The following is a 21,292-nucleotide window of genomic DNA, read 5'->3' on the forward strand; positions in this document are numbered from 1 at the left end:
ATATTGTGTATTTTAAACAATAATGATATCATGTGTGTACATGCTTTTATAAGTATAAATTCAACTTGTTTGAATAGGAAGATGATGAAATTACTATTTATGATAGCTTAAGCTTGTCAGTAACAGTTAAAAGCTAGGCACTTAAATAAGGAGGTAGGCTGAATAAAAAATATTGCCAAATATGAAATTAAATGCATCTTTGAGATTTTAAACTAGCTGAGTTGACAACGATCTGCTAATATTATGGTGGGGTTTATTACGATGTAGTTGGTTTCTATAGAAAATGTAAAGTTTATAGTAAGTAACAGTTTGAAGATGTGTTGTTGATTCAGTTTGAAGTTCTCGTGTCCTTTAGCCCTCCTGTGCTAAATTATTCATGAACTGTGTTGCTATATTTAGCAAGCCAGGAAGTATAATGTCATCGCTACCACAGTGATTTCAGCTAAACTTGATATTTCACCATCTGCATCAGACATTTACTTTTATATTATGGAAATGTATTCCTTTTAAAATGGATTTCCATGAGCATTGACTTTGAATGAACAGATTTAAATCAGCCAGTATCAAAAAGTTACACATGCAGAGGTTAAGATTTTAGATTCGGGCCTAAATTAACTTTTATAAGATCCATAAGACATTTTGTTTCAGCAAAAATATTTAGTCTGGTTAATTATGCTTTGACAAGGAGGCAGATATCTTTTCATTTTCCCTCATAATTCACCCAATTGACTCACATTATATCATCACTCACATGATGTGAGGCAGTGATTTTCTCTATTTCTTTATTTCTCATTCATGCGTCCGTGAATTGTCGTATCTCAATTATTTCTTGGCAATATTTAAACCACAGCTGAGTCACAACTAGTCCTAGTCTTGAAATACTAGAAAGTGTTACTCATGTCCTTGTCTGTGACTAAGTCTTACAAATATGGCATTTACAGTAGGATGTGATCCCCCCTTGGTATTCCTTGGTTATTTGACTCTTGTCCTTATAGACACCGTAGGACAGTACGTGACACTTTGGCAATTTGGTCCTCTAAAGCCGCATTGTATTTTAAGTAACAGTCTCATCAACAGCATAACGTCTTTTTTCTCCCTGACTTATTGACTGTACTGTACGGGACTTTCCCAGATATTCTGTTTCCTGTTTGTTTGAGGTTACAGTATTTGTAAAAACTTGAACTAATCCTTGTTTGTGGTAACTTGCAGGTGACTGAGTTACCTCTGTTTTTCCAGGGGGAAATGGAAGTCAATGTTAGCCCAACACTGGTGTAAAGAGGTTTCTCACTCTGTTCCTGTATCATTACACTCCTTTGTCAGATCGGTCTGGCAGCTGTGGGTCATAGAGAAGTCTCCACACAGGAGCCGTTTCTGTGCAGGGAGCGGTGGTCGTGATTGAGGCAGCCTTCGTTGCGATGTACAATGAGCACTGGGAAGCACAGAGCATCCTGGTAGGCTGGAGGGTTCTCCTCACTGGTCTGCTGGCCTGACAGACAGCTTGTGCTCTCTGTAGGGCAGGGCCGCTCATTCAGGCTCCCACTGCTCCTCCATAGGCAGCTCCGCCTGGAGCCGTACAACCGACCCAGCGAAAAGCGGCTGGCGCTGAAGGGGATGCGGGGACTCCCCGTGTTGCAGATGCTGAGGGCACTGCGAGAGAAGATGGAGGAGCTGCTGATAGCACGGTGGCAGCGTTCACAGTTCTGCCTGTAGCTACCATAGCCTCCACATACGGAGTAGTTGTTACAGCTCCCTGAGAGCTGGGCCAAGTCCATGAGCACTGCCTCTGAGTAGCTGGGCACCAGCTGCTGGTTGGAGCGGATGTGCCACTCCAGCTCGGTGCTGTCAATTGTGTTAACTCGTGGGATGTGTCTGCATTGTGGCCGCTCCTCAGATGGTGTTGCTGGAACATAGTCAAAGCCAAACAGCTTCTCTACATGGTAGTGTACACATGCAGTGCGGTACTCTGTCAGCACCCTCAGAGGCCAGGAGAGGGTGAAAGCGGCTGCCACCCAGAAAGTGGAGTTGGCTGCGTACCAGGGAAGGTGATTAGGGTCAGAAAAGGCAATCATATACTCCTTAAAGTCTACATTCTTCAGGTGCATCCCCTCACGGGCCTCCATGTAGTCATCCAGGCCCTCATTCTCTGTGAAGAACCTGGCCCGCTGGGTCAGGTAGGAGTTCTCTGACTCCACATTGGCAAAGCTAAAGCACTTAGTGAACCTCAGCCTAGTGATGGGGAAGTCAGCCAGGCCCAGCAGGTGCTTTGCAATGTCCTTAACTCCACAGTTCCCATAGTCAAACTCCGCCTCAGCCACGTGGGTGTTGACTCGCTCATGGTAGACCTGTGTGGTGGTGTAGGCATCTCCGTTACGGTAGCGTGTCACCTGCCGCGTCCTCCTGATATAATGGTAGCTAATGGCCTTCCACCAGATGCAGGGCGTAGCCTGCTGCATTCGCTGGATGCGCTCTGCCACATTGTCCACATCCACCTTGTACTGCAGCTCATTTCTGGTGTAGCAGTGCCAACACTCCACCAGGTATACCACGTACAACATGACCAGGAAGGCCAAAGGGATGTAGATGTACCCGTTGGAGCAGGGACTGTCGTGATACATCATCGACCCCTTGTAGGCGCTGTCAAAGGAGAGGCGCGTGACCTTGGTCACCTGGCACCAGACCATCACCCCGACACAGCCGTACATCAGCAGGGACAGCAGCAGACATTTCCAGTGAGTTTCCTGACACAAGGATTTAGCCAGGGACTGTTTCTGGGGCCGCTGCTACAAAGAAGGTGGAAAACAGCAGTAAGTCACTGGAAGCAAATGGCACATATAGGTGTATTGTAATATCAATTTAAAAAAATATAACTGTAAAAAACAATCAAAGCCATTTCACTTGAATATAAAGTTGTTATTTAAATAATGAACATAAATATGACCTAAATATCTTTATAAAGTTAAAGCAGTTAAAAAGTTAGGCTCATTCGTATAAAATATTTATGGAAATATTCTGCGTGGTAAGTGCTTTTGCATAGTTTATGCATGAGCCGTGAGGCAATTTCTCATGCCTTGGTCTGTGCTTGTTGTAATCAAAAGACACCCACTCTTATAATTAAATTCAAGAAAAATGTCTGATTAATGCAAAAGTGCAATGTTAAGTACCTTGATGTCAGTAAGGAGAACTGTGAGCTTCTGTTTGACTGCAGTGTGGGTGTTCATGGCCATGGTGTGTGTGTCTATATAAACATGATATTTGAGAATAGGGAAGAAGTAAAAGAGAATATTCTGAGGGGTAAATTCCACATTTAATGTCAAGCCAGCCAGAAAAAAGCAGTCGTTTGACTCTGGCAGCATTAAGCTGGTGCCATCCTTTATCACCGCGGGGCACAACAAGCCCCAGTGCCTGCATCAGAGCTAGTCACGCCTTTTGGGAAAGCTGCCACACAAACCCAACAGAGATTCAAAAGCCCCAGGAAGAATGAATTATACGTAAATTCATTCATAGAATTTGCATAACAGACATTACACTTGGGCAGAGCCTACAGAATATACACATAAAACACTTGTACTGTAGCAGCACTGATTCATATGAAAAACGAAGGTTATCCTCTCCGTCTGCTGCATATACGTGTGACCACAACAACCAGCATCACTGCATTGATGTATTGAATTCAATATGTCAGCTCTGTGCTCTTCGAGTGACAGAGAAGCATAAATAATAGATGCTTTTCCTCCGTAATTATCTTCCCCACCTTGGCCACACGGTCCCCAAATCCCCTTACCAACCCAAGGCTACACCCCACAGGGTAAAGGGGATTAACATTGAAATTCCCCATTGACATTAACCTACTGCAGAAGGTGTATTTACTCACTAGCATCCTGTACACGCTTGACAACTGTAATCAATACAACATGACATACTTTGTGGCTCATGTTACACTTTACAACCTCCATCCAACCATCTGTTTAAGCAGCAGGAATAATTACAAACAGTTGTGTAGAAGGAAACGTTGTCACGGACAGAAAATATACCTGTATGTGGCAATATTTGGTTAAAAATATATGATAAGAAGCAAATATAATCTTGAAATAGCGTTCATATATAGAAATTTGCTGATATGGAAATTAAAGAATAGCTCACAAAATTCATTTACACTGTAGTTTTACCATTGATTTAAAGAATTATACCAGAGATGAGTAGAAGCTTACTGAATTAATAATGTTAAAAAAACATAAAAACTCCCTGCTTGAGATCATAACCGCGCTGTTCATTAGGCCAATGGATGGCAGAAAAGGAAGGAAGTGACTCACCACATGAACAGTGGTGTTGACATTTTTGATACATTAGACAAAGACATTCCTGTGGCCTGGTTAAATAGCATGAAAGACCACGTCTTAAGCATACAGAGGGAAAAATACCTCACACGTTTGTCATGCAGGGACTCCCAAAGTAGATCGGAAGGTAAAACCCACCGGTGTTTTTGACTCCCAACATGGAATTAATGAAGCAGAAATGTCAAGCAAAACAATCTAGACGTTGGCCTGGAAATTGAGCTTATTTTTATAAAATAGCCTAAGAATAAAATGAGAGTCGCTGTTTCTATAAGGATACAGTTCATAGAACAAGCTGTTATGAAATGTAATCAATATTTTAGAAAACAAATGTTTCAGTCAGAACCTTCAGGACTGGAGAAGCTTCACAATTTATGAAACCATTGCGGTGTCTTTAAATAAGTGCCTCTCATACTCATGGACACTTTCTCTTGACATAATAAGACCAGTGTGGGTTATATAAAAACCCTCTTGTGTAATGGATATGTAACTTATCCAATGTGTGTTTGAAGGGTAAAGAGCTGTAAGAAAATACAGATACACAATGTTATGTTTTGTGATACTGTTTCAATTCTCCAAAACACTTGATATTTGATTAATAGTTTATATTTTATTAATAGTCTATCCAACGTAACAATGTATGCATATGGTGGTCTGTTCTTTACACTTTGACAGTTTTCCTAAAATTAGATTTTTTGCAAAAATCGTAATATAGAACCTTAATTAAAGTATCGCGAAACATCACAATATATTGAATCTTAACCCCTGTATCATTATGGGCTAGTATGTATCCTATTACATTTCTTACTCAGGCAAAAGATCCCTAAAGACTTGAATCCCTATTTCCCCATGCATGAAATATTTTGGTGTGCGTCTGTTTAAACAATCTTGGGATGTTGCCTGCAACAGATTATGATATCATAACATGTCAAATCTGTCCATGCATAGTTTACTTCACCGTCTAGAGCAAGACTTCTGTGTGTTTAAAGTACCAAACCCACACATATTCAGTTCCTGCTGGGAGTTTTATTATGGGAAAGTGTGGAAACATTAGAAGAAAAAAAAAAAGAAATAGCCATTCTTATATTGTACAGTGATATTACACTGATTCAGTTTCCCGAGGGCCCGTTTGGACCCTTTCCAGGACCCACAAGAGGTCCCTGAACCCCATTTTGGAAACTTGTCTGGAGGAGAGACTAAAAAGCAGTACATTCATGCACGTTCACACTCTCGGGTGCGCGCTTGGACGCACAGGTTATATTATTATGTATAGAACTGTATTACGGTATTACAACTAATTCCCAAGCGCACTGGCCCACATTAAACCCTAATCTCCAAAAACTCATGTTAATAGTAGATTATTGGGATTCCACTGTGACATCAGTGAAACATGTCACACTAATTAAAGGCTTAATTTGCCAATCCACGATTTGGGGTATGAAAAGTGGCCTCCACATCGTAAACAATGTGTGCTCACCTCCTCGCGGGGGCTGTCCGACTCCTCTTCGGGGACGGTGGTGGTGCTGCTTTCACTGCCCGTTGCAGCCGATGCAGGGGACATGATGACAACGGTACGAAAACCGGGTCATGGATCTCCTTATGGGATGGGGTTTTCCAAAACAGGGTGAAACATAAAGACACCGAGAGGACCTCTGCGCATCATCCAAAAGAGCCCCGTCCGGCCGGAGCCCAAATGGAAACGCTCAAAACATGCACCATCCCAGCATCTTCCAGGTGGGCAGACGTGGCTGAGTATCGTCTACGGGAAACCGGTCATTGTGCCTCGGAAGCCGCGCAAAATAGACTGAGACGCCTCTCGCGATGCAACGACTAGGTGCTGATGAAGACCGCTGCAAGGGATGCAATGTTACGGCAAAGGCGGCAGTGAGCTCCGGTCCCTGTGGGCAGTGCCCATGGCAGCCAGTGAAGCTGTGGAGCCGGACAAAGACGACTGGCAGCGGCACGTGCGAGCAGCCACTCCGAATGTAAATAACACGCACACACACACACACACACACACACACACACACACACACACACACACACACACACACACACACACACACACACACACACACACAAATAAATCACAACACAAAGGCGGTGCAGAGAGGCGCCCACCCCCAGCATCCCATGACCTTCTCTTTATGGGCCAATTAACATAATAATAACCTCTTTAAAAATATGACTGTAGCCTATACATAATAAAAAAAGAAGTTGGCAGAGTTATACAACCATATCAGCTTATGTTTAGTATTTTATATTTAAACATAACATTCAGCCCCCACAGTAAACTCACACACTGAGCACCATATATCCTTCAGGTAAAACAATAGAATGCATTTAGTACATTAGGCCTGCGACCATTTGTAAAGTTCATTCAAGATATATTATTAATACATAATTATAAGCACAATATGTGCAATATATTATGCTGGTTAATGTGTTTTTCTTGTAGTGATATTGTTAATTGTATGATTGAATCTTTATCATTCACAAACTGTGTTTGTAGAGCACTTTGTTCTGCAGTTTAATTACATAAACACCAATTAATTCAAGATTGAAGAACTTTATTGTCATTTATTGCAATTGTGTTAGCCTCAAATGCTAAATCTAATTAAGGACTTCACATATTTACAGAGAATAAAATAAGGCATAAATGAGATAATGCAGCAATAACAAGTACAACATAAGAGCAATACGAGGTATAATACACTAACGAATGATGGATATGGAGTGATATATATATATATGTGTGTATTAGGGTACTGAATGAGGCGTGGTTGGTGTAGGAATAGTTAGTGGCTTGAGTGCAATGTAAGTAAATTCAGTCTGGAGGAGATGTCTGATTTTAGTAGTGCCACAGCTTTTTGGAAAAAAGCTGTTTTTCTGTCAAATCAGTCTAATCCTAACTATATTCAATAGTTAAACATTTTGTCATAGACATAATTCTTGAAAAGAATAATCTACATTCCTGCCATGTCTGTTTCACCTTTGTAAACAGCACAATATAGGAACCCATTACCTTACAGCCCTGGCACACGAGTCCTTGTTTATCATAGCCCGCAGTATGGACATTGGACTGGACTGCTGGCATAAAATGGAATAAGTAAACATAACAGTATGACATGAAAACAGATGGTGTCTCTTGGCAGCATTAAAATGTTTCTCTGAGGGTCAGTATTGTTTTATAGACTATATTTATGATGATTCTAGCCCTCAGCAGTGGCTCTGAAGTGAGCCCTCTAACGGCCAAACCACAACAAGTATTTTCATGACAGAAGAGGAAACAAGAAATGACAACTGGGTTATTCCCGAACTTTTGGGAGGTCAAAAACTGCAGCTTTTAACTCTGCTTACATGTATTTTCTTTTCCTGTATATGCCTGGGGCCCAAGACGGAAAATATGGGACAAATAGGAGCATTTTGTCCCTTCTTGACTAAGAAAAATTACATTATTGTTTGACTGTATCAATGGAAAGATACTTAAGTTCCTGCACAAGTATGCAAAACAACCAGCATATTGTGAAGTTGTGTAATACTGAAATTCAAAGTGCACATTGACATTGCACATACTCGATAGCACACATTGCAACACTAATGATCATTCAGTGTTGCTGTTGAATTAAATAGGAAGAGATATGTAAACCTGTTCAGGTTTTGCAGCTTCTCAAAAAGTCCCTTGAATGATAAAATGTTTGTGGTTTCATACTACAACCAGTGACACACCTTCTAAAGATTAGGACTTCTGGTTATGACTTTCATTTTGGTGAAAAAGTTAATAGACTTGATAATTGGGCTACTTAAATTGCATGGCTGGTCGCACAGGTTGAGCATTCAATAATTGAGCTTAAGCATTAAAAACAACTTTGTCTAAGCTATTTAAAAAAAAACAATAAAAAAGGAAAATTGGTCAACAATGGTCAACACACGACTTATTAATTTACCATTCATCCAAGACTTGATTTGATTGGCTCCTATGGACCATCAGTTAGTTGAGTGATTTGTGTCAATGTGATATTACTGTTGCATGATTTCATTTAGTTTCAGCACAGGCTGATTTGGAAAGTGTGCATTGCGAGACCTCATAACAATAATGCAACTTTGACCTTTAACCTTTTTATATTTTTGGTATTGTGTATCATTTGTGTTTGCACCTTATTGATATTCTATATTTGCGGTCTTTTTGTTTTATTTACCTTTATTTAACCAGGTTTAGTCCCGTTGAGATTAAGAGTCTCTTTTTCAAGGGAGACCTGACTAAGATAGGCAGCAGTAACAGTTAAAACACAACAAACACAAACAAAAGTTGTAGTCTGAATCAAATCATATAACTAAAAAACGCACAACGTTTCTGATTCCAGATCGGTTCGTTGTGATTTAAAGTATAACTATTTTATTTACTGGTATGGTTCATATTTCAGATGTATTTAAGAGCAAGGAAAGTGCATATTGATAAACATTTACATGCAAATATGCAAGATCATATCCTGTAGCTAATTTCCATCTTTAGTCCCTTAGGCAGGTTAATGTTATTAATTATTAAAGGTAAACACAATCAAACAAAAAAAAAGCAGTAAAGTAACAAAGTAAAAATAAAAGAGTACCATAAACACACAGACAAAAAAGCTGCTTATGATGGACTAGAAATGTCATTAATTGTATTTAATAGTTTTATTTTGAAAATCGCATCGCTTCTGCTTTTACTTTGACTGTTGGACCTTGACGCTCTTCCAGCGCGCGTGCGTGTATGTATCTTTGTGTGTGTGTGTGTGCGCGCGCGTGTATGTTTCCGTGTGTGTGTGTGTGTGTGTGTGTGTGTGTGTGTGTGTGCTCACGCGCACTGGGGATTCCCCCGGACAAAAACAGCTTCTCTTTCACATGTCAGCTTATCGCCTTTCATTGCTCATATGCTCTCCGCCCGGAGCTCATGTCGTTACCGGATATCTGAGCGACGGGGCGGCCGTTTCGCCTCTTTTTTCGCTGTTCTTTTTAAACCCATTTCGCGAACTTTAATAATGACCGCACCGTCGTTTTCTTCCCGAAGTGAAAACCTGTTGCTCGTGAGGTAACGTGTTTTCTTTTATCGGTGAGTGGCATGAAACGAAGCGGCTCATTCCTCTGGTTTCACAAAGGAGCGGCGGCGGTTTCCTCAGGTGTCAGCAGGCTGTTATCCTCGGGAGTCCGGGCACAGCACCGAGCACCGAGCGGCGACAACACCCGCTAGTAGCCTTCAAATCCTCGGGGAAGGAGGGAGGAAGGGGAAACCCAGCGCGAGTCCACCACCACCACCACCATGGCGAGCGACGACTGTAGAAAAGATGACTTGCTGGAGGATAACCGCACAGACTCGGGCATTGACTCGTATCGCTCCATATTGAAGTCGGAGGAGCCCCGGGAGGCGAGCGCCGACTTCAGCGGGCCGAGGGACAAGTTTTCCACCGGCGGGGAGGAGCGCCTGGACTCAGCCTACGGCTCCTCGTCCATCACGGTGGAGAGTCTGTCAGAGGTGGTGGAGGGCTGCACGCTTTCCACGGAGGAGCAGGCACAGAGCTCTGAACTGTCGGAGCAGGAGGAGAACTTGCTCACAACTATCACTGAAGATGGAGACACGTATGTTTGGTGTTTTTTTTTAAATTATTATTTAAAAGCAAATGTTTTCTGAGCTTGCTCTTCGCTGAAAAAGGCCCCGCTGCTGATTGGTAAATGTTTTAAAACATGGTGCCTTGCATTTTAATTTACTTCTCTCAGAATGAACTTTTCCACCAATAAGGTCTCTCATGTAGTCAGCAGAAAGATAGTTTTCTATGTTATTAGCTCTCATATTTTAAAATGTCCACCCATTTTCTCTGAGCGTCATTATGTTGTATTTAATTCCCGGTGTTTCTTTCTTCTTACATCAGTAGCTCTAGTTGTTAGGGATGCGATTAATAATTATATTTATCATCACATAATCTGATTTGTCTATAACATTTTCAGAAAATAGTGGGGAAAAAAGAGGACACCTTCAAATGTCTGACCAACTGTCCCAAACCCCAGTATGTGAAGTTTACAATGATACAAAACAAAGAAGAGCAGCAGATCGTCACATTTGAGAAGGTGGAGGAAAATATTTGGCATTTACCCTAATTAATTATGAAGATTGGTTGCTGGTTCATTTTCTGTTGTTGCAGCTCCAGGTTTTTATCCCACTGGAGATGATTCAAATCAACAGTAAATGGAAGTTAATGGAGTCTGTGTGATACTGGTTTTAAAGGGGATTTTATAGCGGCGTGATACAGCAGCCTCTTTTTTTTAATGAACTTTGTCCTTGTCATGAATGTGGACAGCCTCCTATGAGTCTGAAACAGAAGTGAAACAGATAGGCCTGGACTTCCCCATGTAGCACAGACAAAGCACATGCTGTGAGGCGGCAGTGTGGATGGCTTTGGATCCAAGAAACTTGCTGATCAGGATAGGACAGTCAGTGTGCATGTTTTTATTGGTGGATCCCACAATTCACTACATGCTCTTTCTCTTTTCTTTTCTGCCAGACACCTATAATGAATGTCAGCCTGTTGCCTGTCACTGTGGCTGTTTTGCTGCTCTTCACTTCTCACTTTGAGTCAATGCAGACTACTCCACAAACACAGCCTTATCAGCCCGTCTCTTGTTTTACCCACTCCTCTTGTGTTGACAAGTCATCAGTCTGATCTGACGTAAAAGCAGGCACGCTAACGACTCCTGCAGCCTCTAGTGTAATCCAGCATTTGATGTAGAAATGTTGTTGTGTCTCTGACCTCTTTTCATTTCCGCTCTCTGGTTGATAGTGCCACATGGTTTCATTCCCACGGCTCACACCCTAACTATAGATACCTGGGAGGGGGGGAAATACACCTGAAACACCACACTGTTCTGCTTAGAATGAGAGAGGATCATGCGAACATTACTTTTTCCCCCACGTGGGATTTTTTAGTTCTTATTCATTCAAGTCTTACTCAAACAAGGAAGTCCCTTTTACACCAAGAGGTTTGCTCACAGGGTTGACTCGTTGGTATGCACCAGTGTGCAAACACTTAGGGGTACATGTCCTGGTGCTGTACCATGAAACACAATATCAGGACACTTATACCAATGTTGGGATGATTTATCGACGGCTTCGTCTCTATTTAACAAATATTTTAATCGCTGAAATGGTTCGGCTTTCCTTCAGTTCAGTTTTTATAAGTTTATGTTTTAAAATAAAAATGAGGGATGCATGTTATCAGACATTGACTCAAATAGCTGAATCGGGTATCGAACAATGGGACAGATCTATTCAAATTCATTCTTTATTGCTTGTAGATGTATATGTATATATCCTGTTTATTTGTTACATTTCGTTTTGCAAAGTTAGGAAAGCAATTTTGGTGGTGTTTCCTTAAACAGTCTTCTCCACAAAGTGGGGCATACAGCTTATAGACTAAACACCGGTATCGGATTGGTTCTTGGTATTGGCCGATACCCAAAGCCTCAGGTATCTGTATTGGGACTGAAAAGAGTTGGATTGGAGCATTTCTAACATATATGGTGATACATTTCTATACATTGTTGTGTGTGTGTGTTTATATTTTAAAAAAGAAGTAGATATTTTTGTACACCACACACTGCTTCAGTTAGATTTAAGGCTGCCTGCAACTACGGATTTAAACATTTTATTTTATTAACTGATCAACCGTTTGGTCTATAAAACATCAGATAATACTAAAAAGAGCTCATCGCATTTTCCCAAAGGCCAAAGTCAAATTCAGATTGCTTGTTTTGTCTGGAAAAACTCAAAGATGTTCAATTTAATTTACGAAAACATAGAGCTACCAACTGATTGAAAACAATTCATCATCAAAATAGTTGGTAATACATTTTCTGTTTGGTTCGAGCACTATTTCTTAACACACCACACAGGTACTGTTCATGACCAGTTCCCTATTTTGTAGAAACGTTTCCTAACCAGTTTTACAGAATTGGTGATGTTCTGGTTTACTCGCAAGTAAATAGTTTCATTGTTTGAAGACAAAATTTAACAATGTTGAAACGAAAACACTTATTTCCAACATGGTGCTGAGATGTCAGAGGACAAAATAAATACAAAAATAATATTTGTCTTGATAACATAATGAAATCTTCTCAACCACATTTTAAATAATTAACATTCATTTACTTTATTCCACATACATATATAAATTAACCTTAAAAGTTTGAACAAGGATATTTGCATTTCTCTTTTTTCAGAAAGTTAAATTTTGTGAAGATTTACATTATAAATCTGAATCTTAATAATTTTCCATTTAATTCATCTTTCCACTAGTTTTTTTTTTAATATTATTTTTTTTTTTTGATAAACAACATCACAGAATTGGTTCTGGGTGTGTAAAAGATGCAAACAAAACATTATGCAAAATAATACAAGTAGATTTTATTGATCAACCATAAAATGCACCAGTAATATACAGTAATCACCCATTGTGCTGCAATAACACGTATGTTTTAAATCAATACACCATCATTCCTTTATTATTAGTTTGGTGATAATTAATTGAATTCTATAGTTGCTCTTCTAGATTGCAGACTTCATAAATGAAATTATCACAATTAACCACTAAAGTAATTTGAGTTAAAACACGTAAAACTGTGTGGAATATTTAACTGACTGATGTCTGTGCAGTGAGAATATGTGGCAACGTTTGATCCCACATGTCTGTCTGAATAGTTAAATGTCATTTTAACTCATTGCTGATCTTTAAGAAGGCACAGTATCTGGAGTAACATACATTTTACAGGACACACTATTCTTTGATATGCCGATATATGAACATCCTCACGCTGCTTTGTAGAAATCCGTTTCCATATATAGCCTGACGTTTCAGAAACTGAAAGCAACTCGAAGCTAAACTTTGATTTCAGTCCGTTAAAATCCTTTCACACATGAGGCCCTCTTTGGGTTGTTCTAGTTTAGTCTAAATTAAGCACTAATGCTCGGTGCCACTTCCTGCTTTTTGCATACATTTGTTTGCTCCAACTTCCCACTCAAGTTTTGAAGTTGGTGTTTTTGTTTTGGCAAATAAAGCCTACAAGGATGCACCTACTAAACGGTGGTTTTAACATGCCCCTTTACTTTAACAGCGCGCTATGCTTTGTATTCTAAAAAAAATTGTGTATTGTTCCATACACCAACAACTAACTCTTGCCATTCAGCCCACTAGGTGTTACATTTCTAGGTAGTCTTTTGAGATGAATACTGAGGAAAATTGTGAGGCAACATTTTCTGTCTCTTGAAGCGAAGACTTTTTTCACTACTGCTCTACAACTGCTTTTGTGGGTTGATTGCTCAATGTAAAAAAAAAAGAAAAGAAGAAAGAAAGTAAGCACGCAAGTTTTTGCAAGCATGATGGATAATTTTATTTTTCTTTGCCACTCCTGTAGAATCCTGCACTTAGCAATCATCCATGAAGACGAATTCATTGCCCAACAGTTGATACAGCTATTCCCAAAAGAAGTCCTGGACATTCAAAACAATTTATACCAGGTAAGTGCAACGTGACTCTTTCCACTACTCCAGCACACTTGCACACTCACAGAATGATCAACTTGTTACACTCAGAGAGGGTAGAGTCTCCGGTTTGGACCCAGGAAACAAGCAGCTTCTACTGGAATTTTTGAATCCAAAGTGACTTCCTCATAGTCAGTGTGTTGATTGTGGAAACATTGGCATTATTTATATCTCAGTACTTCTAGAGAGCTTTTGTTCCTCTTTATTTGCAGTCCGTCCTCTCTCTGGGACGTCACTGTGGGTGGTTCCAGTGTTGGCTCATAAGGGACTTTGAATGGAAACTCCCCTCCTCTACCTCCTGTAGAAATGGAACCACAGGGAGCTGTGGAGTGTATCCTTGTGTGGATGTGGGTGGAGGACTGGGTCCAAACCTTCAAGATATCAGACCAGAGTCTTGTTCGTGTAGAAAGCAAAATGCAGACAAACTGACAGAACTGTCAAAAGGAAACATCTGAAGTCAAGACTCAGCACTTCACGCAGTGACTCAGTTAGCCTTGGTTGCCTAATTTCCTCTCAGTAGTCATTCTAAGACCTCACATTAGGAAACATCACCAAGAAGAATTCTTTACCCCTTCAGGTTTTTATAAGAAAATCCCCCCCTTACACATTTGCATACTGACTTAAAAAAAACAAAAACAAGCAATGATGATGCGTTTTTGGATAAGTGGGTAAAGTACTCTGGTTAAATATGTTTCTTTAAACAAATGACAGTCGTCTTGGGCAGAGCTAAGCGGATGGTGCCCTTACAGAACAGATGCGTATATCCCAGCACTGTACATCCGGTGAACTACCTCAGTAAGTCAGACTGCAGTGTGACCACGACCACTTGTTTGTTTTGGACAGAAGGTGCAACTCTCACCTTCTCATCTGGAATAGTTCTCTGTTGGTCTCTTTATTCATACGTATAATAACCAACAGCTGAATGCAACAGGTACAAGCCTGTTTATTTGGATCCCCATTAGCCACTACTAAGGTAGCAAATACTCTTCGTCCACACAAGCAAACATTACATCATAATTTAAAACGAATATATCATTAACAATCTAAGGCAAAAGGGACAAAAAAAGAAAAGGAAAAACCAGCCTGTTCTCCCTGGGTTGTTCAAAGGCTTTCTGGGAAATGTAGTGAATGAAATGACCAATTTATATATATATATTTTACGTATGTGGTCATAGTATTTGTAAAAGTATTTTCATGATTTTATGTTCATTTTTGTATTCTTTATTTATGTTCTTGATTGTTGTAGTACTTTATATTTTTATTTTGTCTTAAAGATGCCCTACTCTACTGTTGAACAAAAGTTGCCTCCATGTGGTTATCAGCACCAACGCAAATCCCTTGTATGTGAAAACCTACTTGGCAATAAACCCCGTTCGGATTAAAGAAATCTTACTTAATTAGGACTGCAGCTACCTGTTATTCACATTAGAGAATAATTCATGTACATCTTCCATGAATTGCTTTGTGGCTCAAATGTCATAAAATAGTGAAAGTTGTTTTGCTTTGTCCAACCAACATATTAAATGTACAACATTGTATATCAGAATAAAACCGCAAACCTTCAAATATAAGAAACTAGAACTAAATCCTGGCATGCATTGGTTATGAAGAATAAAGGGTATTTAATTGAAGTGCAGACATGCAGTCTTGATTTCATCACACATCTGTTGTCTTTGGTGATCCTCAGAGCCCTTTGCACCTGGCCACCTACCTGAACCTGACAGCTGTAGTGAAGAGCCTGGTGGAGAAAGGAGCCAGTCTGGAGCTGCAGGACCAGGAGGGGAACACAGCGCTCCACGTGGCCTGTCAGCATGGTCAGATAGAGTGCGCCACCGAGATGACCAGAGAGGTTTCCCCCAGCAAGCTGGCGCCGGTCCTCGAAACCCAGAACTGGAGAGGTGAAGAATAGACAAATTGCCGCAGGGACTCACCAGCAGCATCATCTGTGTTATTGTCTGTGGTAGCTGAATTCGTACTTCCCAGATTATGCAACTCAGAATTTTTTTTGTGTGTCTGACTTTAATGTTGTCGGCCCTTTGAAGGGCATACTTTATTTGGTTGCCTTTGCTCAACCAATATAGCATTAAAGGAAACATCACATATGAAATGCCAAATTCAGTTTTTTGACAGTCTAGTTTCAGCAGTTTAGGACAAAGTAAATGGGGGTGTGAGGAGAAACAGTTGCAAGGGTAGCACAGGTGTCAAGTTTGCAAAATTGATTTGTAGTGGATCTGCAGTACCTCTTCATGGTCTCAGTTTGATTTTATTATTTGGAAAAACACACTTTTTTAAATGTATCTTTCAATCTCTTTTGAACTCAAAATGAGCTCCATGTTCCATATTTCAAACAAGGTGTGTACTTGCAGGTCTTGCCTGTCTTCACTTGGCTGCACTGAACAGGCAACATCAGATTATGAAGCTCCTGGTGAAAAAGGGAGGAGACCTGAATGTCCAGGTTAGTCTGTGAAATGACTTCTTACTCTGCATCATATGGATTATTATAGTTTTTTGTTTTTTTAATAAAAATGCTCTACTTAAAGGGATATTTTTCACAGTTTTAAACCACCTCTATAAATGGCAATGCAGGCAGTGTGTGGTGATGAACATGCAAACAGCCAATCGCTGTTCATCTGCATAAACTGGCCACATCGCTATGATACACAGCTGGATTAAAGGTCGTGAAACGCCTCTACACACTGAATATTGTGTCTCTCAACATGTTTTGAAGAAAAATTGAAGGAGCAGATGAAAATCATGAGTTTGTGTAATTAGTCTCTGGGTTTGGTTTCCCTGTAGTATTCTATAGTCCAGCAATGTGCCAGTATTTAGAGGCACACTTATCCCTGTCAAACTGTGTTTACTGCGCTGGGCCTTATGCTGTGTTCTTGTCAATAAATCTGCTGCACCTGTGCAATACTGATAGTGATATGAGCTGAGCTCAGGGCTTCCTGCAGGATTCATGGAGACATAATTAGATTTGAGATATGATTAGGCTGGGCTGGCCAGCCACTCTTAACTTTCTATTGATGGATGGGGACATGGCAGTCAGTCCCGAAACTACCCCAGACATTCCTCTCAGTGTAAATCACTGGCCAAACTTATCACTCTGCCTCTTATTATTATTATTATTATTATTATATGACTTGTTGTGTCCTTTTCTTCCAAGCTTGAAGAATACTTATTTTGTATTCCTCAAGCTTGGAAGAAAAGGACACAATAAGTCACATAATAATAATAATAATAATAATAACCCATAATAATCAAAATATGTGCATAATTACAAACAGAAAAATATCAAACTAAGAACATGATTCAAATTAAATTGGTGGTATTATCCCATTTCTGCATCTCTGGAATTTCTCATTCATATTTTCCATCTACATTCTTCGCAGGAAGGAACCAGTGGAAAAACAGCTCTTCACCTCGCTGCTGAGCTGCATGACATCATATCAGTGAAGCTGCTACTCAGCAGGGGAGCCAATGTAGATGCTGCCATGTTTAACGGCTGCACGCCCTTGCATCTTGCAGTGGGGAGACAGGACGCCGCCATCGCCAACCTCCTCTGCCAGTCTGGCGCTGACACAATGCTGCGAAACATGGAGGACGAAACGGCGCTGGATCTGGCAGATGGCAACGATGATGTAAGTTATTGTTATCCACAGCTACAGGTACATATGATATGGACCATCTTTCATATTTTAAGTCATTCCTCTGTGCCATGGAGCTCCATTGTTTTACAAAGACTATAAAAAACCAAAAAGTGGGCCACACTGTTGTACTGGGTGAGCTGTTCCTTAATTACGATGAACTTTGACACTTTTCTTGAGTCCGTCCTACACCATTCTGCTTTCCTTTAAAACTTACATCAAATGTGTATCAATATGCAGGTAAAAGTAATCCCCATTAAATGCAATATTTACTCCTGTTTAAATAGCATTTGCTAAAAACTACAGTGCCCAGCTGTTTCAGGAATCTACTGCGTCTCTTTAGGAAAAGGAAGTAGGCCCATGACTGAGTGCCCCAGACAGGGCAGAGAAGTCTGAAAGTGTCAAAGATGGACCAACACATTTGTTGGACTAAATCATTGTTTTGGTCTTTTCATGGGATTTGTTGACAACAAGAAAAACATAGAATAACACCAGCCCTATCCTGGTAATTTCAACTCCTGTTACCGGTGCATGGTACGTCTCTACTCAACCTGAGGGGGTTCTGTCAGCAGTGGCAGACTATGCAGTGGAAACACATCAAAAGTATTGTGAGCTATAAGGATAAGTGCTGAATAGCATTTGTTTTCAAGTCAGCTTTACTTCCTTGACTGCAACTCCAATATACTTGCATACATATACCGGGTCTCAGTTTTTTTTTTTTTTTCTGTCATCCGGAGAGGACAGCAATGGACAGTTATAGAAAGCATCAGTCAAATATTACTTTTTGTATCCTTGTTTTTCAGATTCTGGCTCTATTTCCTTTTGATGACATCCAGATCTCCGGGAGGTCCGTGGTCAGTGTGAAGTTTTGAATCGTAGGCTTAACGACAATCTTGAAATTGTCTGTAGCTTCACTGCGGCTGGAAACTTTTGATTTAAAAAAAAAAGAGAGCTGCATTTGAGCTGACGTTTTCATTAGATAGTGCCTCTATTTGTAGAAGATTCTGACTTGATCTGTATTTATCCATTATCTAGACAAATACGCACACCATATAAATCTTACTTCACTCTGAGAAAAGGGTATTCTGCTTAATTGCAAACTGATAAAAAAACATTCAGTTTCTTAGTCATTGGTTCAATTATTCTGCTTCTTTTCACGTGCCTCTTGAGGGGTTGCAACAAATGCCCCCTCAAAGTGAGTGCCAAGCTTTCTATCCACATGTTCAATGTCCATTAAAAAATTCTACCTCTTTACATCATTAATCTAGTTTTAATGACTAGAAATTGAACGCTCAAATTTCTTTGTGTCACAATTTGTCATACTTCATCAGTGCGATGATTGCAAGTTTTATTTAGTGGCCTTTAATTGTAGCCACAGAAAGACTTTTGGAGGAATGCGATCAGAGGCAGAACAAAATGAATGTCCCATTTACGATATGTAAAACTAATTGTGTTAGACCTACAATCCTATAAAGACAAACTAACTTCCATGCTATTTGTTTGAAAACTGGTAGCCCATATAAAAATGTAACATATAACACAAAATGCAGCTTCATCTATTAGATTTTTTTTGGTTTGCTACTTCATGTTGTGAAGCAGTTTTCTCTATTTATCTCATCTTATCCTTAATCTGCAGAAACTGTTCCTGTACTTTGGCGTGCAATTATACTGCCCAGTCCAGTGTATATTAGCAGTTTGTTTATTTTGTAATAAAATGGAAGAAAAAAGCTAATTGCATATTGTACTCTTTTCTACGTAGAGGGAGTTTTTGGGACATTTGAACCTGTGTTTAAGAGCGTCAGTGATATGCCTGGTATCTGAACACAAGGAAACAAAACAACCTTCCAGTGGTGTTCCAGCTACTTGGTGTGCAGATCTATTTGTTTTTTCTATTGCATTCCTTTGATTCAGCACAAATATGTTAATGTCTTCTCTATGGTTTCTGATATCTGTTCACACTTAAACTCAAGGTAATGCACATCCAATATGTGCTCTGCATTGGTAGCTCCAGGTTGATCAAAAAGCTTCATAAAAAAGATTTCAGATGTGCGTACGGAGACGGAAGAAGCTACTTGAATTTTATATTTGTATTTAAACTGTAAAATGAGGGCACTTCATGACATAGCTCTTTCATGAAACACCCAAGTTCTTTTCTTTGTTTCCTGTCAGGTGTATCTTTTGTTTTCCTGTAAGTGGCTTCTTCCTCATGGCTCCTATAATACAATGACTGTGTGTGGAGCGGCTGGAAATTCCACTCAGCTGCATCTCTTTGGCACACACCAACAGAAAAGCAGGTTAAATAATAAGCTGGAAAAATGTCATGGCGACACTATTGACACTAAACTTTAACAGAGCCTGTAATGTTTCTTTCCCTCTGGTCCGGTTAGTGCTGGGACAGATGTATGTGCACAAACAACTTATTATGGTGACAGCTTTTAAGCAGACAAGCCTCTGTGGTAAACAGCTAGAACATGGAGTTATGAAACTATACCTACTTCCCCATTGAGCCTATGGGCTGCAGTTTGTGTTCTATACAATGCACTGCAGGCTGTGGGGGCGTTGCCATGAGCTGGGTTAAAAACAGAAAGGTGGTGGAGCCTGTTTACTTATCATTAAGTGTTCTACCTCATATATCCGTTCTCTAAATCTGAAAGGTATCCTTTAAATAATGTCCAACACTGGTTGTAAAAGTTGTATCTTTTGCATTTCAGTATGTCATTAGTAATACAATCTATTTCTAGCAAAGTACACAACATTTAATCATTTCCTCATTTTAAAACACAATGTTGCAGATGAAATGGGGCTTTTAGTAACATTGGAAATAACATAATTAGACTACAATATCAGAATTTACATAATTGCCCAGTCATGTTATTCTTTGACATCCTGTAATATAATATTACCGCTTCAACATGCAATCCTAGCTGACATGTTTCCACCAACGTTTGGTAAATAATTCTGATCACAAGCACTTAAGGGCAAGACAAATTATAGACTAGTTATTACATTTAAAAAAATACCCTTTATTTGAGAAATTAAAGTTGAAAAACTACACTGTAAAATTCACCCTATAAGTAAAAGTCCTGCATGAGCCTTTTCCACATAAGACATTACACATCACGGCAGAAAAAGACACAGGTGTAATTAATAATAATGATGCATTTCCATTTAGATGTCGGTTATTGTTCACGCTCACTCACTGGCTTTGCTCACTTTAATGGAACAAAGCCATCATCAGCAGAATTAGCTCCGCCCGCGCTTTCCCTGCTGCCTGCTTTGAGAAAAAAAAAAGGTGTATTTAAAATGTTACTTATGTACATACTCTAATGTTGTCAGCTAAGTATCAAAATGAATAATACTGGTTATGCAGAACGGATGCTTTTATATTATTATCATTATCATTATATTTATCTTGCCTTAATGCGTGTATTTGAATGTTGTAGCTTAGCTCCTTGAGGTGGAACGACTACTTACGGTTTATGGCACGACTTCAACTACTTCCATTCCAGTGCATGGAGAGGACATGTTGGTCCTTGAGGCAGAAAACCTTTACACGATAAAAGTGTTCCTGGAGTTTAGACATTGATTAAAAGCTTGCATTTTCAGCTTCTCAGTAGCAAAGGGGTGCAGCAGTGCAAAGTTAACCATTTTGCCCTCGACTGAACCTAAAGCACACATCATTATCCACCTTGTATTTACCATTCAAACTTTACCTTTATGGTATTTATTCCTCTGATTGACAAAAAAAA

The 21,292-nt window shown here is 39.8% G+C and overlaps 2 protein-coding genes across 2 annotated transcripts; one reads left to right on the plus strand and one right to left on the minus strand.

Moving 5' to 3' along the window:
* Positions 1–1,340: 1,340 nt before the first annotated feature.
* Positions 1,341–5,892, minus strand: tmem151ba (transmembrane protein 151Ba; the record flags this gene model as incomplete). The annotated part of the gene is made up of 2 exons (XM_083934423.1): positions 1,341–2,780; positions 5,809–5,892. The coding sequence occupies 2 exons, from the start codon at positions 5,890–5,892 to the stop codon at positions 1,341–1,343; spliced, it is 1,524 nt and encodes a 507-aa protein (XP_083790549.1).
* A 3,349-nt stretch (positions 5,893–9,241) lies between these two features.
* On the plus strand, positions 9,242–19,253 carry nfkbie (nuclear factor of kappa light polypeptide gene enhancer in B-cells inhibitor, epsilon). Its single transcript, XM_083934344.1, has 6 exons — positions 9,242–9,944; positions 13,770–13,872; positions 15,584–15,794; positions 16,263–16,351; positions 17,289–17,537; positions 18,347–19,253. Exons 1-6 carry the CDS (start codon positions 9,628–9,630, stop codon positions 18,413–18,415), a joined length of 1,038 nt encoding a protein of 345 aa, XP_083790470.1. The 5' UTR covers positions 9,242–9,627; the 3' UTR covers positions 18,416–19,253.
* Positions 19,254–21,292: the final 2,039 nt, after the last annotated feature.

The sequence above is a fragment of the Echiichthys vipera genome (assembly GCF_963691815.1).
Source record: "Echiichthys vipera genome assembly, chromosome: 19".
NCBI classification, from domain to species: Eukaryota; Metazoa; Chordata; class Actinopteri; order Perciformes; family Trachinidae; genus Echiichthys; species Echiichthys vipera.